The 19,155-nt window shown below is 33.3% G+C and overlaps 1 protein-coding gene across 1 annotated transcript in view; it reads right to left on the bottom strand.

Annotated features, from left to right (window-relative positions):
* The window catches only part of SEMA3D (sema domain, immunoglobulin domain (Ig), short basic domain, secreted, (semaphorin) 3D), a 130,423-nt gene that overhangs the window by 11,983 nt on the left and 99,285 nt on the right, over positions 1-19,155 (bottom strand). Inside the window, exons 11-16 of the mRNA XM_011996061.1 lie at positions 16,185-16,407; positions 14,036-14,124; positions 12,047-12,088; positions 8,839-8,996; positions 6,253-6,317; positions 269-408 (exon numbers count right to left, since the gene is read on the bottom strand). Coding sequence (XP_011851451.1) covers positions 269-408; positions 6,253-6,317; positions 8,839-8,996; positions 12,047-12,088; positions 14,036-14,124; positions 16,185-16,407 — 717 coding nt within the window. The remainder of the gene's footprint in view (positions 1-268; positions 409-6,252; positions 6,318-8,838; positions 8,997-12,046; positions 12,089-14,035; positions 14,125-16,184; positions 16,408-19,155) is intronic.

The following is a 19,155-nucleotide window of genomic DNA, read 5'->3' as shown; positions in this document are numbered from 1 at the left end:
GCAATCTATGAAATATGCAATTTGGAAAAAAAAATGTAAAAGTCTTTAAAAAATTCAGTCTACTTTTAAATATATTTTATGAAAACATTTGTGTGAAGTTGGCCTATTCTTATCTAAAAGCTATTGTTACTTTTGGTGTTAGTAAGCAAAACCTTTTTTTTTTTTAATCAAATAATGATAAAAGTAGCATACAGCACTAAAAGTTGAACATCTCTCAATCGTACACTATTTCCCTCAAAGTGAGTATTCTTTGATGACAACAGCTTACCTCCTCTCGATGCTCATCCCCTGACCTCTGGATATACCATTTAATAGTTGCTTGTTGGGATTTAGGTATACATTCCAGAAAGGTTGAGTTAAATTCAATGCCAAAAATCACCTTTTCATCAGCAGTTTCATGACTAATGCCTGGAAAGCAAACATGGAATAAGAGATTAACCTTGACCTGATTTTAAAAGCAATGGGAAAACAGACTGATTCAGAACAGATGCCATAGAGAAAGAATCATATACATTATTAAAGAGAAAGGAAATTCATGTTATAATATTGTTACCTGAGACAAATATTACACAATAGATGGATTTTTAAAATTTTATCCCTGTATTGTAATTTTTATTCTTTCATCAATATATTAGCTATTTGCACTTGATTTTAAAAAATAATGTTCATAATATCTAACTCTATATATTGAGATTTTTTTCTTTGAGCTGAATAAATCTTTTGCATCTTTTAGTGCTTTAATACTTTTTTGTTAATATAAAATATAAACAATTTTGTAGATAGTTCTGGAGCAGTTTGCTTTAATTTAAAGGCAATTTCTATCATGAATTGGTCCACAGAGCTGATCAGATAACATAAAATTTTGATATCAGAAAAGTAAGTTATAGTGATCTATGCTTGACAAAATTCTATGATGATGATCATGAGCCAGATGCACTAATACTCAATATCTGGGCCTTATCTGTATTAATCTGTCATTTTTATGCTTTTTTATACAGAGGGATATTTTAGCCCAATATACATTTGCTATGAGATAGTTACTGGGATGCTTAAAAGAACAGTGTCTCAGACACCTTATTCTCGTAAATCAATGCACCATCTGAAATACATTCCATCTAGAGTAGCCAAAGGCTGTGTCCCTTGTGTGATCTAAGAGCTCTAGCTCAAATTTGATCAAACAAAAAATGACAGCTGCTCAGCTTAGCCCAAATATGCACTATCTCATCATATATTCAGATATCTCAATTTTACAGATTGGCTTACTTAGCACTATAGAACATCACCTAGAGTAAGGTTTAAAAGACCAAGTGAATCCTAAACCTAAGCATACAAATGATCAGCAATGGCATAAAGGCACATATGTTAGTTAGGCTTCTTTTCAAGAAACTTATTTTGAACTTACTTGTGTTTTACCAGCAAGGATTAAGTCAAGCATGCTGACACCATTATGAATTAACCTCATCTAACCTTCAAAATGTGTGGATTCCATTTAAAACCTGTAGTCAATCAACTATCTCCACCAATTCAACAGATTATAGCTGTGATTTTCACAGTTAATAAATTCCTAATGCACAAAAAGATCACTGGTGCCAGTTACGGAAAAGAAAGATATGCACCATCTTATAATAACGGATACAATTTTCCTGAGAAAAGGATTTTGTCAACAAAGTAGGGGAGGATGCAGGTTAATTTTTGGGATATGGGGCAAGGGCTCAGGAGAAATGCCATTAGACTGACTTGACCAAAATTGGTCAATTTAGTAAAAGATAAATTGGTGAAATCAACTGGAAAAGTGATAGCGAGCTCATTATCTGAACTCTTTTTTCAAATTAATAAAAATAATGTCTGACATCTCTACATCAGTTTCACTGAAAATGAATTTATTGTTACTTCCAACAACGTTTGTTTCATTTCTGAATTCTAAGTTTTCCACTCTAAAAGTTTTTAAATGTATATAGATGTATGCATATTATATACACATACACATACACATACACGTACACACACACACACACTCTATCATACACAAAGGTTCTGCATCCTTAATTCAAAAATCTGAAATCCAAAATGCTCCAAAATCCAAAACATTTTCAGCACAGACGTGAACCACAAGTGGAAAATTCCACTTGATGGGTTGCAGTCAAAAGGCAGGGACACAACATACAGTTTATGTGTGAATAAGATGATGATTGCTTATTGGTAACATATAAATTCAGAGTCAGGAATGGTGGTGATGCCATACAACCACAGATTGTCCGCATTGGTGGCTGAGAAAATAACACCTTTACTTTCTTATGATACAATGCACACACACTTTGTTTCATGCACAATATTATTTAAAATACTATACAAAATTACCTGAAGGCTATGTGTATCAGGTGTATATGAAATATAAATAAATTTTGTGTGCAGATTTGGATCCCATTCTAAGATATTTCATTATGTATATGCAAATATTCCAAAATCTGATAGAATATGAAATCCAAAAACCTTCTGATCCTAGGCATTTCAGACAAGGAATATTCAACTTGTTTTATTCTATCATGACCTAAATTTTAAATGTGTAAAAGTTATATACAATAGTGTTTGAAATAGTTAAAATAGCTTCTTATGACATGTAAGATAATAGTGGAGTATTTTTTTTTCCTCCAGATTGCAGTCAAAAAAATTTTTTATAGTAAAATGCCTAGAATACCTCTTTATAATAAATATATAGCTTATCATTGAAGTGCAAGATTGATCTGTTTAATGTTGTTGAACTATTTTTCTGTATGTATTGCTGGTTTTATGTCATCGATAACCATGCAGTTTTGCAGCTTTTAACAATAAAAGCAATAAAGAAAGAAAATAAAGAAGAAAAGAAAAATCTTTGCCCATTATTCAAGACTTGACTTCCTAATAAAATCCAGCACACATTTATGATGGATTAGAGACAAGTCAATTAATTTGTAAATATCTTTACAGTCTCTACTCTAACTCCCACAATTGATTCTCCGCCTCTAGCATCTCATATTCCAATCAATGTTTTATACAGGTGTCAATTACTTTTATTAAAAAAAAAAAAAAACTTTTCTGAGCAATATGAAATAGCTCCTAGCACCTATAAAGTAAACATAAAATTAATAGAATCATGTAGACACTTTCACAAACTTTACCCAATCTATGTGAGGTCTTTCTGATTTTAATTATTGTTTCTTCATTACTTTATAAAATCTAACTTTCTCCTGAAGGCATGGCTCAAATGCTATCCATCTGAATATCCCTCTATTTACTTGTCTATTACACAACTGCTATTGTGTGCCTAACACACTAATATCATTTTAAGTGCTAGAATAATATGACAGGATGAATATGAAATTCACTGCCCTCTAGAAACTTACATTCTAGTGACATAGACAAAGTAATCAAGTAAATGAATAAAGAAGTAATATCTGCTACAAAACAATAAAGGAGATTAGAAAATACCACGGGCAAAAAAAAAAAAAAGAAAGTACTTTAAATGGGATGATCAGGAAAGGTCTCTCTGAATAATTAACATGTAACCATAGGATTAATTGATGTAAAAAGATGGAGCTAAATAAACATCTGAAAAACGAGTTCCTCAGGTACAGAGGACAATGAATGCAAACATACATAAGGCAGCAACTCATTGGTGCTTTTGAAAAAGAGAAAGCTACTAAGTGAATCTAGCAACAGTGATGTGAAGGAGGGTCAGAGAATATACTAGAGATCAGGTCAAGAATAATCTTACATGCCATAGGAAAGCTTTCCATTTTTTTTTTACCAATTGTTCTAAGAAGCTATTGAAAAATGTTGAGTAAGGGAGTGACATGCTCTGACTGAAGTTTTTAAAAAGATGACTCTGGCTAGTAAGTGGGGTATACAGCTAAGTGGGGTACAGATAGAAGTGGCACAAGTGTGGAGGCAGAAAGACCAGTGAAGCAGCTACTGAAGAACTACTATGGCCTCAGTTAGGCTGGCATTTGTGGGTGTGATGAGAAGTAGGAAAGCTTGACCATGGGCCAGAAGGACTAATTGAGAGGTTGGTGATAGGATGGGAAGGAAAGAAAATATTATAAAAGTGACTCCTAGCTGCTTTTTGACATAAGTAGCTGGGTGAATGGTGTGCAATTTGTTAATAAAGGAAAGTCTGCAGAACAAATAGGTCTTGAAGAAGATAACAAGAATTCTTTCTCAGAATAAGTTTCAGATGCTAATTAGGCCTTCAAGTGGAGCTCTTTAGTAGGCAAACAAGCGTCTGTGTCTGGCATGTAAGGGTGAGTTCAGAATTGGACTATGAATTTGGGAGGGAAATAGCCTCTGACAGTGTTGAAATAGACAGTATTAGAGAGTGAGTAGACAGAGAATGGGAAAGTGGCTCGGGACACTCCAATATTTAAAAGGTGGGACAAAAAGGAAAGTTAAGGACACTCAGAAGGCACAGTTTGCAAGGTAAGAGGTAAACCAGAAGGATATGGTACAAGGGCACATAGGTATGCTGGAACATCATTTCTCTGAAAACACAACAAAACAACAAAAAAACTAATCTGTAGTGCTTACTGATTTTGCTGGTGTAAATACTCCCAACATGTCTGACTGATTCAAGCTTTCAGTGGTTTAAAATCAGCTCACAAAATTTCAAAATTTTAAGCAACCAACTTATATGAGGCCACATGAACTGGCTCCAGCACACAAATGCATGGAAGTCAAAAGAAAGTGTTTCAAAAAGGAGGGAGTTACAGCTTAAGTAAAAATGAGAACTGAAAATTGGTCATTGGATTTGGCAAGGAGGAAATTGCCGGTGACCTTCACAAGAATGGATTGGATAGAGTGATGATCATGATGATTAGAAAAGACTGCGTGCACTGGGTTATAGCATGAATAGGATATGGTAAAGTGAAGACAAAAATTGTGAGTGCCTTAGGCAGCAACTATGTTTTGTGTCAGTTTCTTCATAACATTTATCATTGACATAGCATTTATTTTACTTGTTTTGGTATTTATTGTCTGCTCTCTCCCCTAACACACTCTTGAATATAAGTATTGTGAATGCACAGATTCCGTTGTTGTTTTCTTTGTTGTTCATTGCTATATCCTCAATACCTATAATCATCCCTGATACATTTCATATGCATGTGTAGAGAATTGCATATGTATCGCACAGTAATGATTGGTAACTAAACCAATGGACATCACAATGAATCACCTACACATTAGAACAAGAACCCAAACATACTAATCTGGATGAAGTCTTATTTTTCAGAAGAATTAAGTTATAAGTTAAAAATAACTGTTTTGCTTTTAAAACAAGAAAACACTACCAGACCACCAGTTATAGATTATGAAATCTGGGTTACTTACATCACTGGTGGGGTGGTCAGTAACACTGTGATGAATGTGCACTTCCTCTACCAGTTTTTGTGTGTGTGTGTGTGTGTGTTTGGTGTGTATGTGCACATATTTTCTATCTGAAGGTAGAGCTTGAGAGTGGAGAGTAACTGAAGCTCTGGAATACATACTTTTATCGATTTTTTTTTTCTCTGTTTTCAGAATCACTCACCAGGCCTCCTCTCTACTCCCCCACACTGGCCTTCTCCTTCAGGCTTTCAAGACCTTCTGTTCTATGATTCATTTTTCTAAACAATACAGCCTCTCTTTCACTAAACTCCCCTATCACTAATTGTGCCTTATGACATTTCCCCAAAGATTCATAAGCTCTCTAAGGAGTTTCTTAGTCACATAGTATACCCAGGACAATTACATGCATATGAAAGTCGCTTAATAAATATTTATTGATTAAGTGAATATATGATTTGATAGGTGAATATAAATAAAGTATAGGCTACCTAAAAACTTCTTTCAAATAAGACCTACACTTTTACCAGACTTCTGGGAGGTCTATTTGAGTTTACTCTAAATGTCCAAATGTTTTCTGTTATATCCTGTTTTATCTCTAATAGCAGTTTTCAAACTTTATAAGGATGGATATGGTAGTAAAAAGAAACAAAGGCTACAGTTTAGGAATTTTAAAAGACATATGAAACAAATAATGATATAACAAAGGATTATTCTATTAGGCACGTAGACAGGGGTTGATTTATACAATTTCCTGTTGCTCTTCCAGAACACGTGCATTACACAAAATGGAGATATTCCCAGATAATAGATGGTTTAAGTCATATAATAAAAGTACACAAAAGAATGGGCTTAGCATTTTAAATCACAGAAAAAGCATATCGAAGCTGTACTTACTGTCTTCGATGTCCCAGCACTGGGTGATCGGGTCACCATATTTTACGTCTTGGCGTCTAGCTCTCCTACGGAAAGGGGATTACACTGATTAGAACCTCAAGCATGATTACCATCATATAGAAAGGCTACATCTAACACTAACAACAGTAGCAGATGCAGTTCTATGCTTGTCTTACAGCTCAACTTAAATGCAAGTCAATATTCCAATCAATCTAACATTGATTTTAAAAACTACTGGTAGTGAGGTCCTAATAGAAGCAATCCTGTTCAGACAATGAGACGACATGAATTTTATTTAACTGCTCTTCGTTTTCTCTGATTTTTCACAAAGTATTCAACAAAAAAGGTTAAATAAAAATATAATCCTGGTTTTATATAATTAAAATGAGGATAGCTACTCTTGTTTTTTTTGTTTTTGTTTTTGTTTTTTTTTGTTTGTTTGTTTTTGAGACGGAGTTTCACTTTTGTTGCCCAGGCTGGAGTGCAATGGCGCGATCTCAGCTCACCGTAACCTCCGCCTCCCAGGTTCAAGCGATTCTCCTGCCTCAGTCTCCCTAGTAGCTGGGATTACAGGCATGTGTCACCACGCCCTGCTATTTTTGTATTTTTAGTAGAGCCAGGGTTTCTCCATGTTGGTCAGGCTAGTCTCGAACTCCCGACCTCAGGTGATCTGCCCGCCTTGGCCTCCCAAAGTGCTGGGATTACAGGCATGAGCCACTGCGCCCGGCCAGTTACTCTCTTTAGGAACTCTCTTTTTAGTCAGTCATTGAGAAATAATAATATATACAAAAGTTCAGTCAGTGGATAGGAGCATATACACAAATACAAAACACCTTGTCATGGAAAGATTCATTATTGCATAGATTTAATTAAGCAACAAACTAAATACTGTAACTTGAAATAGAATTATAAGTTCAATATGGTATAAAAGACTACCTGTTATTTCTATCTGCTGATGAGTAGCTCAAATTGTTTTTCTGGTAGTTATGATAATAATAATATTAAACAGTGGCTTTTGTATTACATCACACATTTTCCTTAAAATAAAGTAGTAACTATTTTATAAAAAAGAAAAAGAAAAACAAACAAACAAAAAAACCCTGCTACATCTAAGCAAGTTCTTACACCCTTACAGCATATTTTCATTTGCTTGGGCTATTTTATTTTGTCACTTCAGAGATCAGAAAAGCACCAATAAACGTTCTGTGATATCTAGAGTGTTCCTTGAGGGTAATGCTGAACAGATGACAACAGATGACAAGATTCATCCATTATACACATCTTTTGGCTCACATGACATTATGTTAGGTAAAGGGAAACATCACAGTGGCATGTCTGAAAGATCAGAGATACAGTCTTGGGAAATACAAGAAGAAAAAATTATGATGGTGTAAGGTACATAAGGTCAAGAATGTTTTTAAATCTTGGCTTCTTAAGGAACAGGGTCAATTCATCACACTGAGGTTTATTACCAACTAATGACCATTCTTGTTTTTCAGCTTTCCAGGAAAGCATTCCCCAAAGACTATAATGAGTATGTTCTTGGCCAAAAACTATAACAAAATGTGGGTGACTTTTAACTTGTAATTTCTAATAATCATATGTACCCATTTCAATTTAATTCATGGATTTCAGGGAATATAAAATGTTTTCTAATTTTAAGTAATATTTGCTATTGCACTATACATTCAATCCATAATTTCTTAGAAATCAGAATTTGAGAAATCAATAAAATTCCAAAAAGAAAAAAGTGTACATGTGGTAATGACACTAGCATGTGCCTGTTAGTTTGAAAACAGACCTAAAAATACATTTGCTTACATTTCACCTACAGGAAAATATACTTTGAATACTTTAGAAAATAATGTTACTATAATTGACATTAAACTAATTAATATAATATATTTAGCTAGCGGCAAGCATATCAATGGACATTCAGATTGTTTGCAGTTATTTTGCTATAAAAATAATGCTGAAATAAACATTCTTGAACATAGAACTTTGTGGTACTTTTGCACATGTGTATATAGAACAAATTCCTAGCTTGGAATTGTTGGCTCAAAATAGCACTATTTCTAAGAACACATAAAGCAATGAACTACAAACAGTAAGGAAAATGTTCGTTGTTTAATTATATGAGTGGCAGAAATTGACCAAGTTATAATTATTAGAGTAAAACTAAAATTATACCAAGTCACTGGGCTACACTGTGGGTTTTATACAATCTGTGCTTGTACCATCATATATATTTATATATTATTTGCAAAACAGTAGGCATCAGTATATGCATATTTAGAAATAAGAAATAGGGAAGGAACAATTATAAAAAAGCCAAAATAGTGAATAAACAATTTATTAAAATTGTTCGAAGTTCCATATTTCAGAATTTCAGAGCGTCTGTTTTATCCTCCTTCAAAATTAAATTTTATGTAAAAATATAAAACAACATTTTGATTTCAATATTCCTTCCATAGGCCATGTTTGGTATATATTTTCTCTTTAACTTAAACTATAAGACAAGGCATTAATGTGAGATATTCATCTTGTAGAAAGGAAGGCTTTATACTAACTCAATGTGCCTCTTACCTTTTAGAAGTAGGAGCATATCGAGAGCATGCATTTCCATCCCAGGCACAGTAGGGGTCTCTGGCAAGACAACAGTCTGCACAAGCTTTCCCATAAGTGTCGCATCTGTGCAAGGAGAGCTGAACTAATCCATCTCGGGAACCAATGTACAATTGTTGCTGCAAATCGGGTAAAACAAATGAATTAGAAGCATCTTTCAGACTAGTCTTAAGAATTTTCTTTTCTTGAATATCACATAATACATATAAATCTGTTTCTCTGGGTGTCCTGCCCATTGTAAACACTTGTACAGAAACATAATGAGGAGTAAAATAAGTCAATCATTTCTATTCTGGTTGGATGGTAGTTTGAAGATTTTGATGCTGAAATAGACAGCATTCTACAAGCTTGGCAGTAATTTCAGAAGGTCAAAAACCAGCTGCTAGACAGGAATTAAGATGTCAAATTCTTTCTCAATACTAGAAAATGTACTTTGAGAGATTATGTCCAGCACTGATGCTATAGGCAAAGCTCACGGTCTTCCCAAGACTTCCCATGACTCCTTATATAAGAGACGACTGAAAATAAATTTATAAAGCATTCCCGTGGTTTCAATTAACCGTTTCATTTGTTTCATTTGTTATTGAAGTACTGATCCTTGAAAGAACATGAGTTATTAGTGGGAGAGAGAGTATTTGTTATCATTCTGAAAGAAAGTATTAAACAGGCTTGAGGGATGCCATATCAAAAATGCAAGGCTGCATGATACTGAAGAACCCAGCAAATAAGATCACATTTTCAATATGAGTCCTGAAAGTAATGAATTACTTCCCTTATACATTCTTTTGAGTATCTGTGGTAGTAGTGGTGGAGGAGGAGGGGTGATAAAAGTGAATAAGCCACAATCTGTGCCAAATAACTCATGGTCCACTCTAGTGGACCATTTCAAGAGTTAAAGGAGGGAAATCCATGTTAGAAATAGGTATCGGCATAATAACATAGTACTCAACTTACAGAAATAGGTCTTACACCTCTAGCATCCATTAAACTGTCAATTAAGACTTCCTAGTTGCTAAATGCAATGAACACTGTTTAGTATTTGTTTTATTGAAATTCTCTGTACTGTTTGACACTAATGACTATATATTCCTTGAAACTTTCTCCACTTTCTATTCTCCCTCTTTATTTCAGATTAAGACATTTGTCTCCTTCGTGATTTCTTTTTTTTTTTGCATTAAATGTTGGGTTTCCCTCTTTTCGCTTCTTATTTATTTACCTTTTATATTGTACAAAAGACTTAGACATATCTTGAAAACAGTATAAATATGAACATAATAACCCCCCTAAATCTATTCCTCCTGCCCTACCTTGGAGAGCAGCACCCTCATCCACCAAGTCATCCAAGACAGAAATCTGGGAGTTGTCTTTGAATCTTCTTTCTCTCACATTCAATCTGTCATCACTTCATTTCCATTCTCTCATACAGAATTTTCTAATCTATTTTGTCTCCTCCCTCTCTACCGCCACTGACTTTGTTTCAGTCCTTATCACTTCTTTCCTAGATTACTTGTAAGTGTCCTATTTCTGCTGGCTTTGATTTTGTTTTCCAACAACCCCCACCTCTACCCCAGTACCCAATCTATCTTCCACACTGCCGCACCAGACTGATTTTTCTAAAAAGAAAATCTTATTATAATACCCTTCTGCTTAATCATTAATGTAATTTTATTTGTTTGTTTTCCTTTTCAATGGCTTTTTTCTTTTTTTTCTCTCTCTCTTTTTTTGAGCCTGGATCTCACTATGTTGCCCAGACTGGACTTGAGCTCCGGGGCTCAAGGTATCCTCCCACTCTAGGTTCCTGAGTAGCTGGACGGCAGGTGAGCATTACCGAAGCACCCAGGGGTTTTCATTGTTTTTAAGATATGCTACTAAACTTCTTAGGAGGATATATAAAGATGTGTCTAATCTTGTTCTGTCTTACTTCTCCAGATTCATTTCTAGCCTTCCTCCCCTTTGAACACACATATGATCCATAACCTAATTGTACACACACTTATTACAATAAGCTATGGTCTCTCACTCTTCACACTTTTGCAAAGATTCTGCCCTTCTGGTTGGTACATGCTCTTGCATTCCATTCTCCTTTTAATATATCTGGTTAACTAGGACATCCTTCATAATTCAAGTTGTATGTCTTGTCTTTCAGTTATCTTTCCCTGTTCCTTCTGGCTCCCTTTAGGTCACTTTCTTGTCTCTGTCTCTCTAGTATATACCCTATTATTACTGTGCAGTGTTAGCGTCTTCCTTTGACTCTCAGCTCTACTGTGAGCTTCTGGAGGTTAATGGCGAGCTGTGTTATTCATTCATTTATGTACCCTCCAAGCACCTTAGGCCTTCAATAAATAAATGATAAGTGAATAAACAAATAAATGACAAAGACCTGAAGAAGAAAACTATGTAGATCATTTTCTAAAAAAATCACTCTGCCATAGGAACTGTAATAGATTAAGACAATTTTAGCAACACCTTGATGTTGAACATGTCATATGGCTTTCTTAAATATTGGGGGTGCAAATAGAAATAATAGTGCAGTCTGAATCTCTTGAATCAATTACAATTTGGCATATCATCAGACAGTTATGAAATCATGTTAAAGATTATTACTATTATCATAATTAGTTATCATTTACTTTACACTTGTGTGTCTGCTCTCTGTTTAGAACGTTACATGAAGCATCCTCTTTAAACTCCCAACAAACTCTGGAGGTGGATATTGTTTTTCTAACTTCACTGTTGAGGAAATTGATTGTGAGAGTTTGATATTATGTGACATGTTGAAGGCTGACTTTTGGGCTGTTTGTCACCACAGTTCATATTATAAATCCTAGACTCCCAGATTTAAAACCCTTTATAATGGTTAGGGTTGATATTCTACATGAATGTCTAATGGGCTTGAGAGAAGGACATTCTCATGAGACTAGGAAAGTGAGTTCAGTTTTTAAGATCCAAAGGAAGGGGAGAATGCATCATTCAATTAATGAAATTTAACTCAATTTCTCCCAAGGCAAGGCTGAAACAATGGTCTCTAATGAATTACAAGAGAAACAAATAACATTTTACATTTCTTAAAATTTAACTTCCAATTTCAATGGATTGTTTTCCAAATAAAGTTTGATTCAAGCAGCCCATTTCTTTTGTGGTTAACTTTCATACAAAAGTTAAAAAGTACCTGCTTCAGAGACAATTCCATGTTCAAGATAATCGACGGGTGCTGAAAAAAGAAGTTAAATGTCAATAAAGATAATCATTAACAGGTTTTTATATTAAACAATATGTTGTTTTATCTGATGCCATATATCACTGAAGTAAACATCAAGTCTATTACATAAGGAAAAAAAGTTCTTATTGTTTGCTATTTTCTTCAAAATTTAGTGTTTGTACCTTAACAGAAATGATAAAAATCATTATTTATAGTATCCTGTTAAAGATAAGTGACCTAAATACATAAGAAAATAGTCTGCATTGAAAATTGTTCCCAGTTACTCACAAGTGTTCTTCTTCTAAATCTGCTTATCTTAACGGCTTCCATATAAGTCAAACTAGTGTTGACAAGAACATCTCTGTAATTATTTATTACCTCTTTCTGCTCTTACTTAGATCAGTGGTTCAAAAAGTTGTTTTAAGTAGCAGAGTTTTGAAAAGTTATAGTGCTCCTTGTGGATGACCACATTCTTTACGGAACACTATACAATACTGGTGCAAATGATTTCACGATATGAACTAAGGCTAGTTTTATTTGTAGAAAATATGGCTTGATGCATGCAAGATAAAATCAGAAACATGAACAAAAAAGCTACCAAACGAAAAAGGACAAGATGATTTAAAAAATTTCCATCTACCTATCATCTTTCTGCTATTTTTCATTTAGCACCAGCTCATATTTACTAATTGACAAGGACTACCAGATGTTAAAGTTTAAAGAAATATGTTAAAGAAAAAATTTCAGTGAGAAAGTTCTATCAAATAGCATTTTTTTTTGTTATCAATTTTAAAAACATGGCCAAACATCAAATTATATACATAAAATATATTCAGTTTTTTGTTGTATCTCAATTATACCACAATAAAACTGTTTTTAAAATGAGAAAAGAAAACAAAAGCTGGTCATTATGTAATTTTAACAGAAGAATCCAAGTAATTCTTCTTGACCACTGTCTAACACCATCGAGTGAGACTTGTTCTAATGCAACTATGTGTGTTACAGGGACTGTATTTTTGGCCTCTGGGTTCACACTTATATTTGACATCTGGCCTTCCCCTAGGAACCACCCAAGATTTTGTTTTGGTAGACACCAGATAGCAGGTCTTGTTCTTGTTAACTCCTTGACCACTATTATCATCACAATGTAAACAGGATCCTGTGGAACTCAGTATGTTAATTAACTTGAGCACCTCACAGAGGAGGGCTTTATTCTCTTTTAAAGCATTAGATATTGACATGGAAACAATCCGTTTTAATAAACAGTCTCAATAAAAATGTTCTAATAGACAAAGCATATTTTTTAAAAAGTTTCTCTAAGCCAAAAAGTATTTCAAATGTTATTATCAGCAAATAATTGTAAACTTAATTTTACTGAGGATTTACAAAACATGCCACAGTTGAGAGTTACTGTTAAAAGTCAAAGGCATTCATTCTCCAAATCTGGAGAACTATTCTTCTAGATCTACTAACTCTTTTTGGTGGGCGAGAGGAATTTAGCATACATGAAGACTTAGTATCATGCAACCTATATATATTTTTTTAATTTCCTTACAGAAAAGCAGGGACACATGATTTATACACTGGTCTAGTTTTCTCAAATTCAATTGGGGAAAAAATTGAAAAGTAAAATTTATAAAGTAGAAAAGCATCTGGATAGTAAAAGAGACCCCAGGCTTTCATTTAATGTGGCAATTTGTCTGACTATATGCTTAGAGAATGCAGTAATGAGAGGCAATCCCGGGAGCCCTGAATTCAGCGGTATGCTACAGAGGAAGGTGAGTCCCATTCCTAGTCGCCTATAAAACTTTTTCCACTGCTTCGGGAAAAGAAAACTAAGAAAGCTAATTTCAAAGGCTTCTCTGGGAAACGTGATGATGTATTAAAACAAGGGTGCCCTATAACAAGGGCTACTCAGTTTCAACATCTCTTCTCCTGGAACTCTGGACTAAGTCTTACCTTGAATATCTGCAACTCCTCCAGCACTACCTCTTCCATATTCCACTTTTCCTTTGAAATGCTGACAACTTTGAGGACAGTTCCAATGTCTGAAAAAAAAAAGCATAATGCATGATCCCATTGTTTCTATCTCAAAAATCAGTGGTAAGCGTATTCCCAGAAACCTTCAAATTACTCCCCTCCTCTTTAAATGCCTTACAAAAGAGATTAAATGAAACATATATGAAATGAAGTTTAATGTATAAGTTTTGTCCTCCTAAAATATAGCTTTTAGCTAGTAGAACACCCATTTATAGAGAGAATATTAAAGGATGCATATTCAGAGTATATTCTTAACAAAAGTAATATATATAATGTCTAATTTAAATATTGTTTGAAATGTTAACAAGGGTAGAGCAAATGTTTTGAACCTTAACTTAAAACGTTAACAATACATTAAAATAACAAGTTCTCTCTCTTCCTTCCATGTAATATATATTTATTTAATAGTTATTATATCCAGTTCATGGAAGACAGATACATATTCTTTTAATAACATTGCCAAATGAACAAAAAATTCATTGCAGCTATCTGAGGGAAATTGTAGCTCACTCTTCAAATGTATTCCATCTTCAGAATCATTATTAATAGATGAGAAATGGAAGATTTGTTTAAAATTATTTAACGTCAACTTAATACAAGGTTGATAATGCAAACCAAAAATTGACCTTTAAAAGAGGTATCTTAAATACATCATCTTACATTGAAATTCCATGAGGTGTAAGGTTAGTACAGAAAGAAAATTAAAAGAAGAGTTTAGAAAAAGAAAAAAAAATCCCACTTTAATTTATACAATATAGGCATTTTTAAACTGAGCACTGGGGTTGGAGTATAGTAACGTATATAGTAAAGATCCTGTTTGCACAAAATAGTCTGAATTATGTAATTGTTTTTAAATAACTCTGGGAATTTTAAAGAATTTTAAATGTACATTTTTCCAAATATCAAAATTAAAAGCCTATCTTAGCAGGTCTAAAATTTTCTCAGTAAAGGTTAGATAGTACCACCTAGTGGCTAACTGACGTTCATTGCAGTGAATTGCTGAAGACCTAGTTTTGGGTGGAGGGTGCAAATTAAGTGTCAAACTTGTGGGAATTAATAGCAACTAATTAATTCTACTTTTGACTCTTTAACTTCTATCTCTGTTGTCTTGGGAATATCTCTTATTTTTCTGGTTTGTGGAATTGCCATCTGGAAAATAATCAGGTTTGACAATCGATGACAAAAGTCCTGTGAGTCCGTCACACACATACTTCCTAATAAACCTAACTTCTATAAGACCCATATTTTTTTTAAAATAAAATTATTCTAAAATTGTTTTGAACTCTTAAATATCTATTCTAATAAAAAGTTTTGTTTCTTGAAAATTCTTAATTTTTAATCTTTATGAAATGCTTGATCCATTAAGTTATATAACATGATATGGAATACAGTGCTTTTGTTTTAATGATACATGTTATTTTTACTGCCATTAGACTTTCCATGACATTATTAGTTAATACTTTTACCTTTTTTGAGATTAAATTTTTCTTTTTATAAAAACATTTTAATCATTTCATAGTTATTGAGTTGACATGCAAAGGAAAATACAATGGGCTTAAAAACCAAGTCTATGAAATACATTTTAATGCACAAAATTCAAGAAGAAAGATAATCTCCAAGAACTTTCTATTTAAAGACCTTCACAAAGTAATGCTTAATGTTTTCGAAAATCTATCTTAAGTCAACTAAGTTAGTGATTCTCAAAATCAGGTGAAGGAATCTTTTGGGCGTATACTTGTAAAGAGAGGGAAAGGCAAAGTTTGAAAATAAAAATTGCTTTGCCCTACCTGTTTAATTTTAGTTCAAAATCATTCAACAAATATGTATTAAGCATGTAAGGTAGAGCAGGCACATTGCTGTCAAATACATTTTGAAATCTCAAATATGAAGTTCGGAGATATTTATGATTATCAATTAAAAGCTACATAATTTTAAGAAATGTTGACAAGGTTTTATCTAATAATTACTCATTTTGATTTTGAACAATAAATATTTTTGAAGTTCTTCTTCTCTTTGTCTAATAATGAAAAATTCCTTTTGAAAAAATCCTAATCCAGTTTTAGCTTACCTGTCCCAAGAAACATTACATCGTACTGGCCATCTTCTGCAGTGACATGATCCACCACTATCTGTGTCAGTCTGTAATCCACATTGATTCTCTTGAATGTTGGTCCTCCTGCAACTGGGTATATGGACTTATACATCACAGAGTGCCGCTTTATGAAACTGATGACATCATCTGGAAAATCTCGGGTGGATTTAATCAGTGGGTCATAGGTTTTGCTTGGACACTGAAAATAAATGTGGAGGAAAGTAAAGACATTGTTTATGCACCTGAGAAGTTCACACTTATTTCCAACAAAGCTTGTATAGCTTATCAACAATAGTATTAAATGAATGGACAACAGAGTCAATATGGAATCATGTGTACTTGTAAATAAATGCAGTGTGCCTCCAATAAATGTAAACCCAGTTTTCTCCTTCAAAAATTTTCTAAATTATATCTGCATTTTTTAACGTTTCCATAGTGAATTATTTTCTTATGAAGATTATTTCTTCTGAAGATTGTTTCTAATGAAGATATTTGAAATCTAACTTGAAATAACTGTTAAGAAACTGATCTATAAACATGAGAACATGTGGAAAGCCATTATTTTCAATTTCCTTTGAGTAATTTATAATTTCGGTTCAAATGAAACCATGTTTAATTAAAAAATAAAAGAGGAACAAATAAACAGTTCACAAAAATTAATTTCAAAGTATTTAATAGCTTGAAATTGTAATTATGTAGTTTCTTTTATAATTAGTGTGAAAATTACACTTCGAACAATTCAACAGCTCTTCTCCTAAAGAGTCTGCGAAGAAACCCTTACGGAATTTTATACTTCTGTCTAAAATTGACTTATGCGCCTTTCAGCATCCACTAAATCAATAGTTAGCATGACCTGCCCCCTGGTGGTAAGAGTAAAAAGTTCAAAATGGTCCAAATCAAATGAATTTTATGTGCCTTTATCCAAAAATAAAGGGGAAAAAACACTTTATGATTAGACTTTTTTTTTTTCCCCAGAAAATATCACCTCTCCCACATCCTAAGTCTATTTTATGTTTAAACATATTGCAATTTAGGAAGGTACCTCATATAGAACAGTTCTGTTATAATATTTGAATTCCTAATGGACTAATGCATTCTTTTGGAGTGGAAAACTTTAGTCAATTAATGCAGTCATGGAGAATAAAATGATTGACAGTAAGGAAAGTTTTTTTTTTTTTTTTTTTAAATGGTGCCTTTCCTTTATTTCAGTTTTTAGAGAAATTGGAAACAGTCTCCATGGAACTGAACCATTTATACTTGGCACTAATCAGAATCATGCCAAGGCTCCAAAAACATAATGTATTCATATCAAATATTCAAGACTGTCATTCTTAGGGAGCTGAAGATACTAGAACTAGTTCCAATATTTGACTTTGACCCCAAATTTTATACCAATAAAATAATAGTGACTCATTATGAATTAAAAGAAATGTCAAAGAGGTTTTACTAAAAGTCTGTTAATGTTTTCCTATAAATACCTTAAGAATATCTTTAACAAAAATTTTCAATGTCTGGTATTAAGAAACTGATACTTTCTTGATATTTACTTATTTGTCCCAGGTCTGCATCAGAGAGATTAGAAATGTTCTAGAATATTAGCCACTTTGCATTTACTTAACACACTCTTAACTGGATGTCGTTCTAAAGATCTAAGTCTGCAGGTTCAATCATTATTTCCAGCACTTAACCTTCAGCCAAGCGGAATCCGTCAACTTGATAATGGAAGAACCCCGCATTAAGCAGATTAAGCAGGGACTCAAAATGGATATGGAGCTCAAATGATACAAAGCTCTTGTCCAATTATAGGCTGCATGTTTGAGGCTCAGTCAAAGACGATTCATAGCAGGTTTATAATGCCTGCGGTTCAATCTGGTTGGTGTATCATTAGAATCAAAGCCAGAGCAAGATTTTGCCTGCACTCATTTTTTAAAAAGCCCTCCAACTTAAGAAAAAATCACTTTTGACTTTGCGGCTGTAGTTGTGCAGTAGCCAAAGTTTTCAAAGAAATAATATCATGACATTCAAGCCATAGTTTTTGATATCAAATTGTTAAATTATTAGAAATTTTAATGTGAGAAAGTATAGCTGAATGAAAATATAAACATTTAGGAAAAAATAAATATTAATTTTCCTCATTGCTCTAACAAAAAAGGTTTAAGTGTAATAAAATCTAAGGGGAAAAAAGGGAAGGAAAACCTGATTTCTATTGACTATAAAATGATCTTTGAAAATATGTATTTTTTCTTATGGCAGCTTTTCCTCATGGCATGTTGCCAGTGTTTGGATAAGATCTTTATCCTCTCAATTGCTATGCGTGATATCTCAGGTCTGCGTCTCCACTATGCTTGCACAAACGAAAATGATTTGGTAGAGTTACTCTCTGAGGTTTAGGATAGTACAGTTTGAATTAAATATTGTTATTTTAGTACATTCAAACCCGGGAAATTTTTGCTTTGATATCATATAGCTGTGCCGCACACAGATCTAAAAATAACGAGATGCCAAGCAATGTATGTAGGTAAGAGTAAAGTAGGAAAGAAAAATTCCATAAAGGAAAAGAGACAGTGTAGGGAAATGCTACATCTAAAGCAGATGGTCATTCATATTCAGTTATTTTCCTTTAACAAATTCTAGAAAATTCTCCTATGGCAGCTATACATCTCAGGTATTAGAAATCTAGTGGGTTTTTCTCTGTATGTACGTACTTTTAATTTCTCAGTATTAACACAGCCCACCTGAACATACCATAGGCGGTCATTTATTTCTGCCTTCAGTTTTCTTACATTTGCTAGTTTAGCTACTAGCAGTGTAGGAAATAAATCAGGAAATGTATCTGTGTCTCTACCCACTGTTGTAAAATACTCAAAGACAGTATTCTTCTCTTGTGCTGGAAATTTTAATACCAGAGCAAAAGAAGAAGAGAAAATAGAACATGCCTAGACATACC

The sequence above is a fragment of the Mandrillus leucophaeus genome, unplaced genomic scaffold, assembly GCF_000951045.1.
Source record: "Mandrillus leucophaeus isolate KB7577 unplaced genomic scaffold, Mleu.le_1.0 Scaffold50, whole genome shotgun sequence".
NCBI classification, from domain to species: domain Eukaryota; kingdom Metazoa; phylum Chordata; class Mammalia; order Primates; family Cercopithecidae; genus Mandrillus; species Mandrillus leucophaeus.
This window is presented reverse-complemented; position numbering and strand designations above follow the sequence as displayed.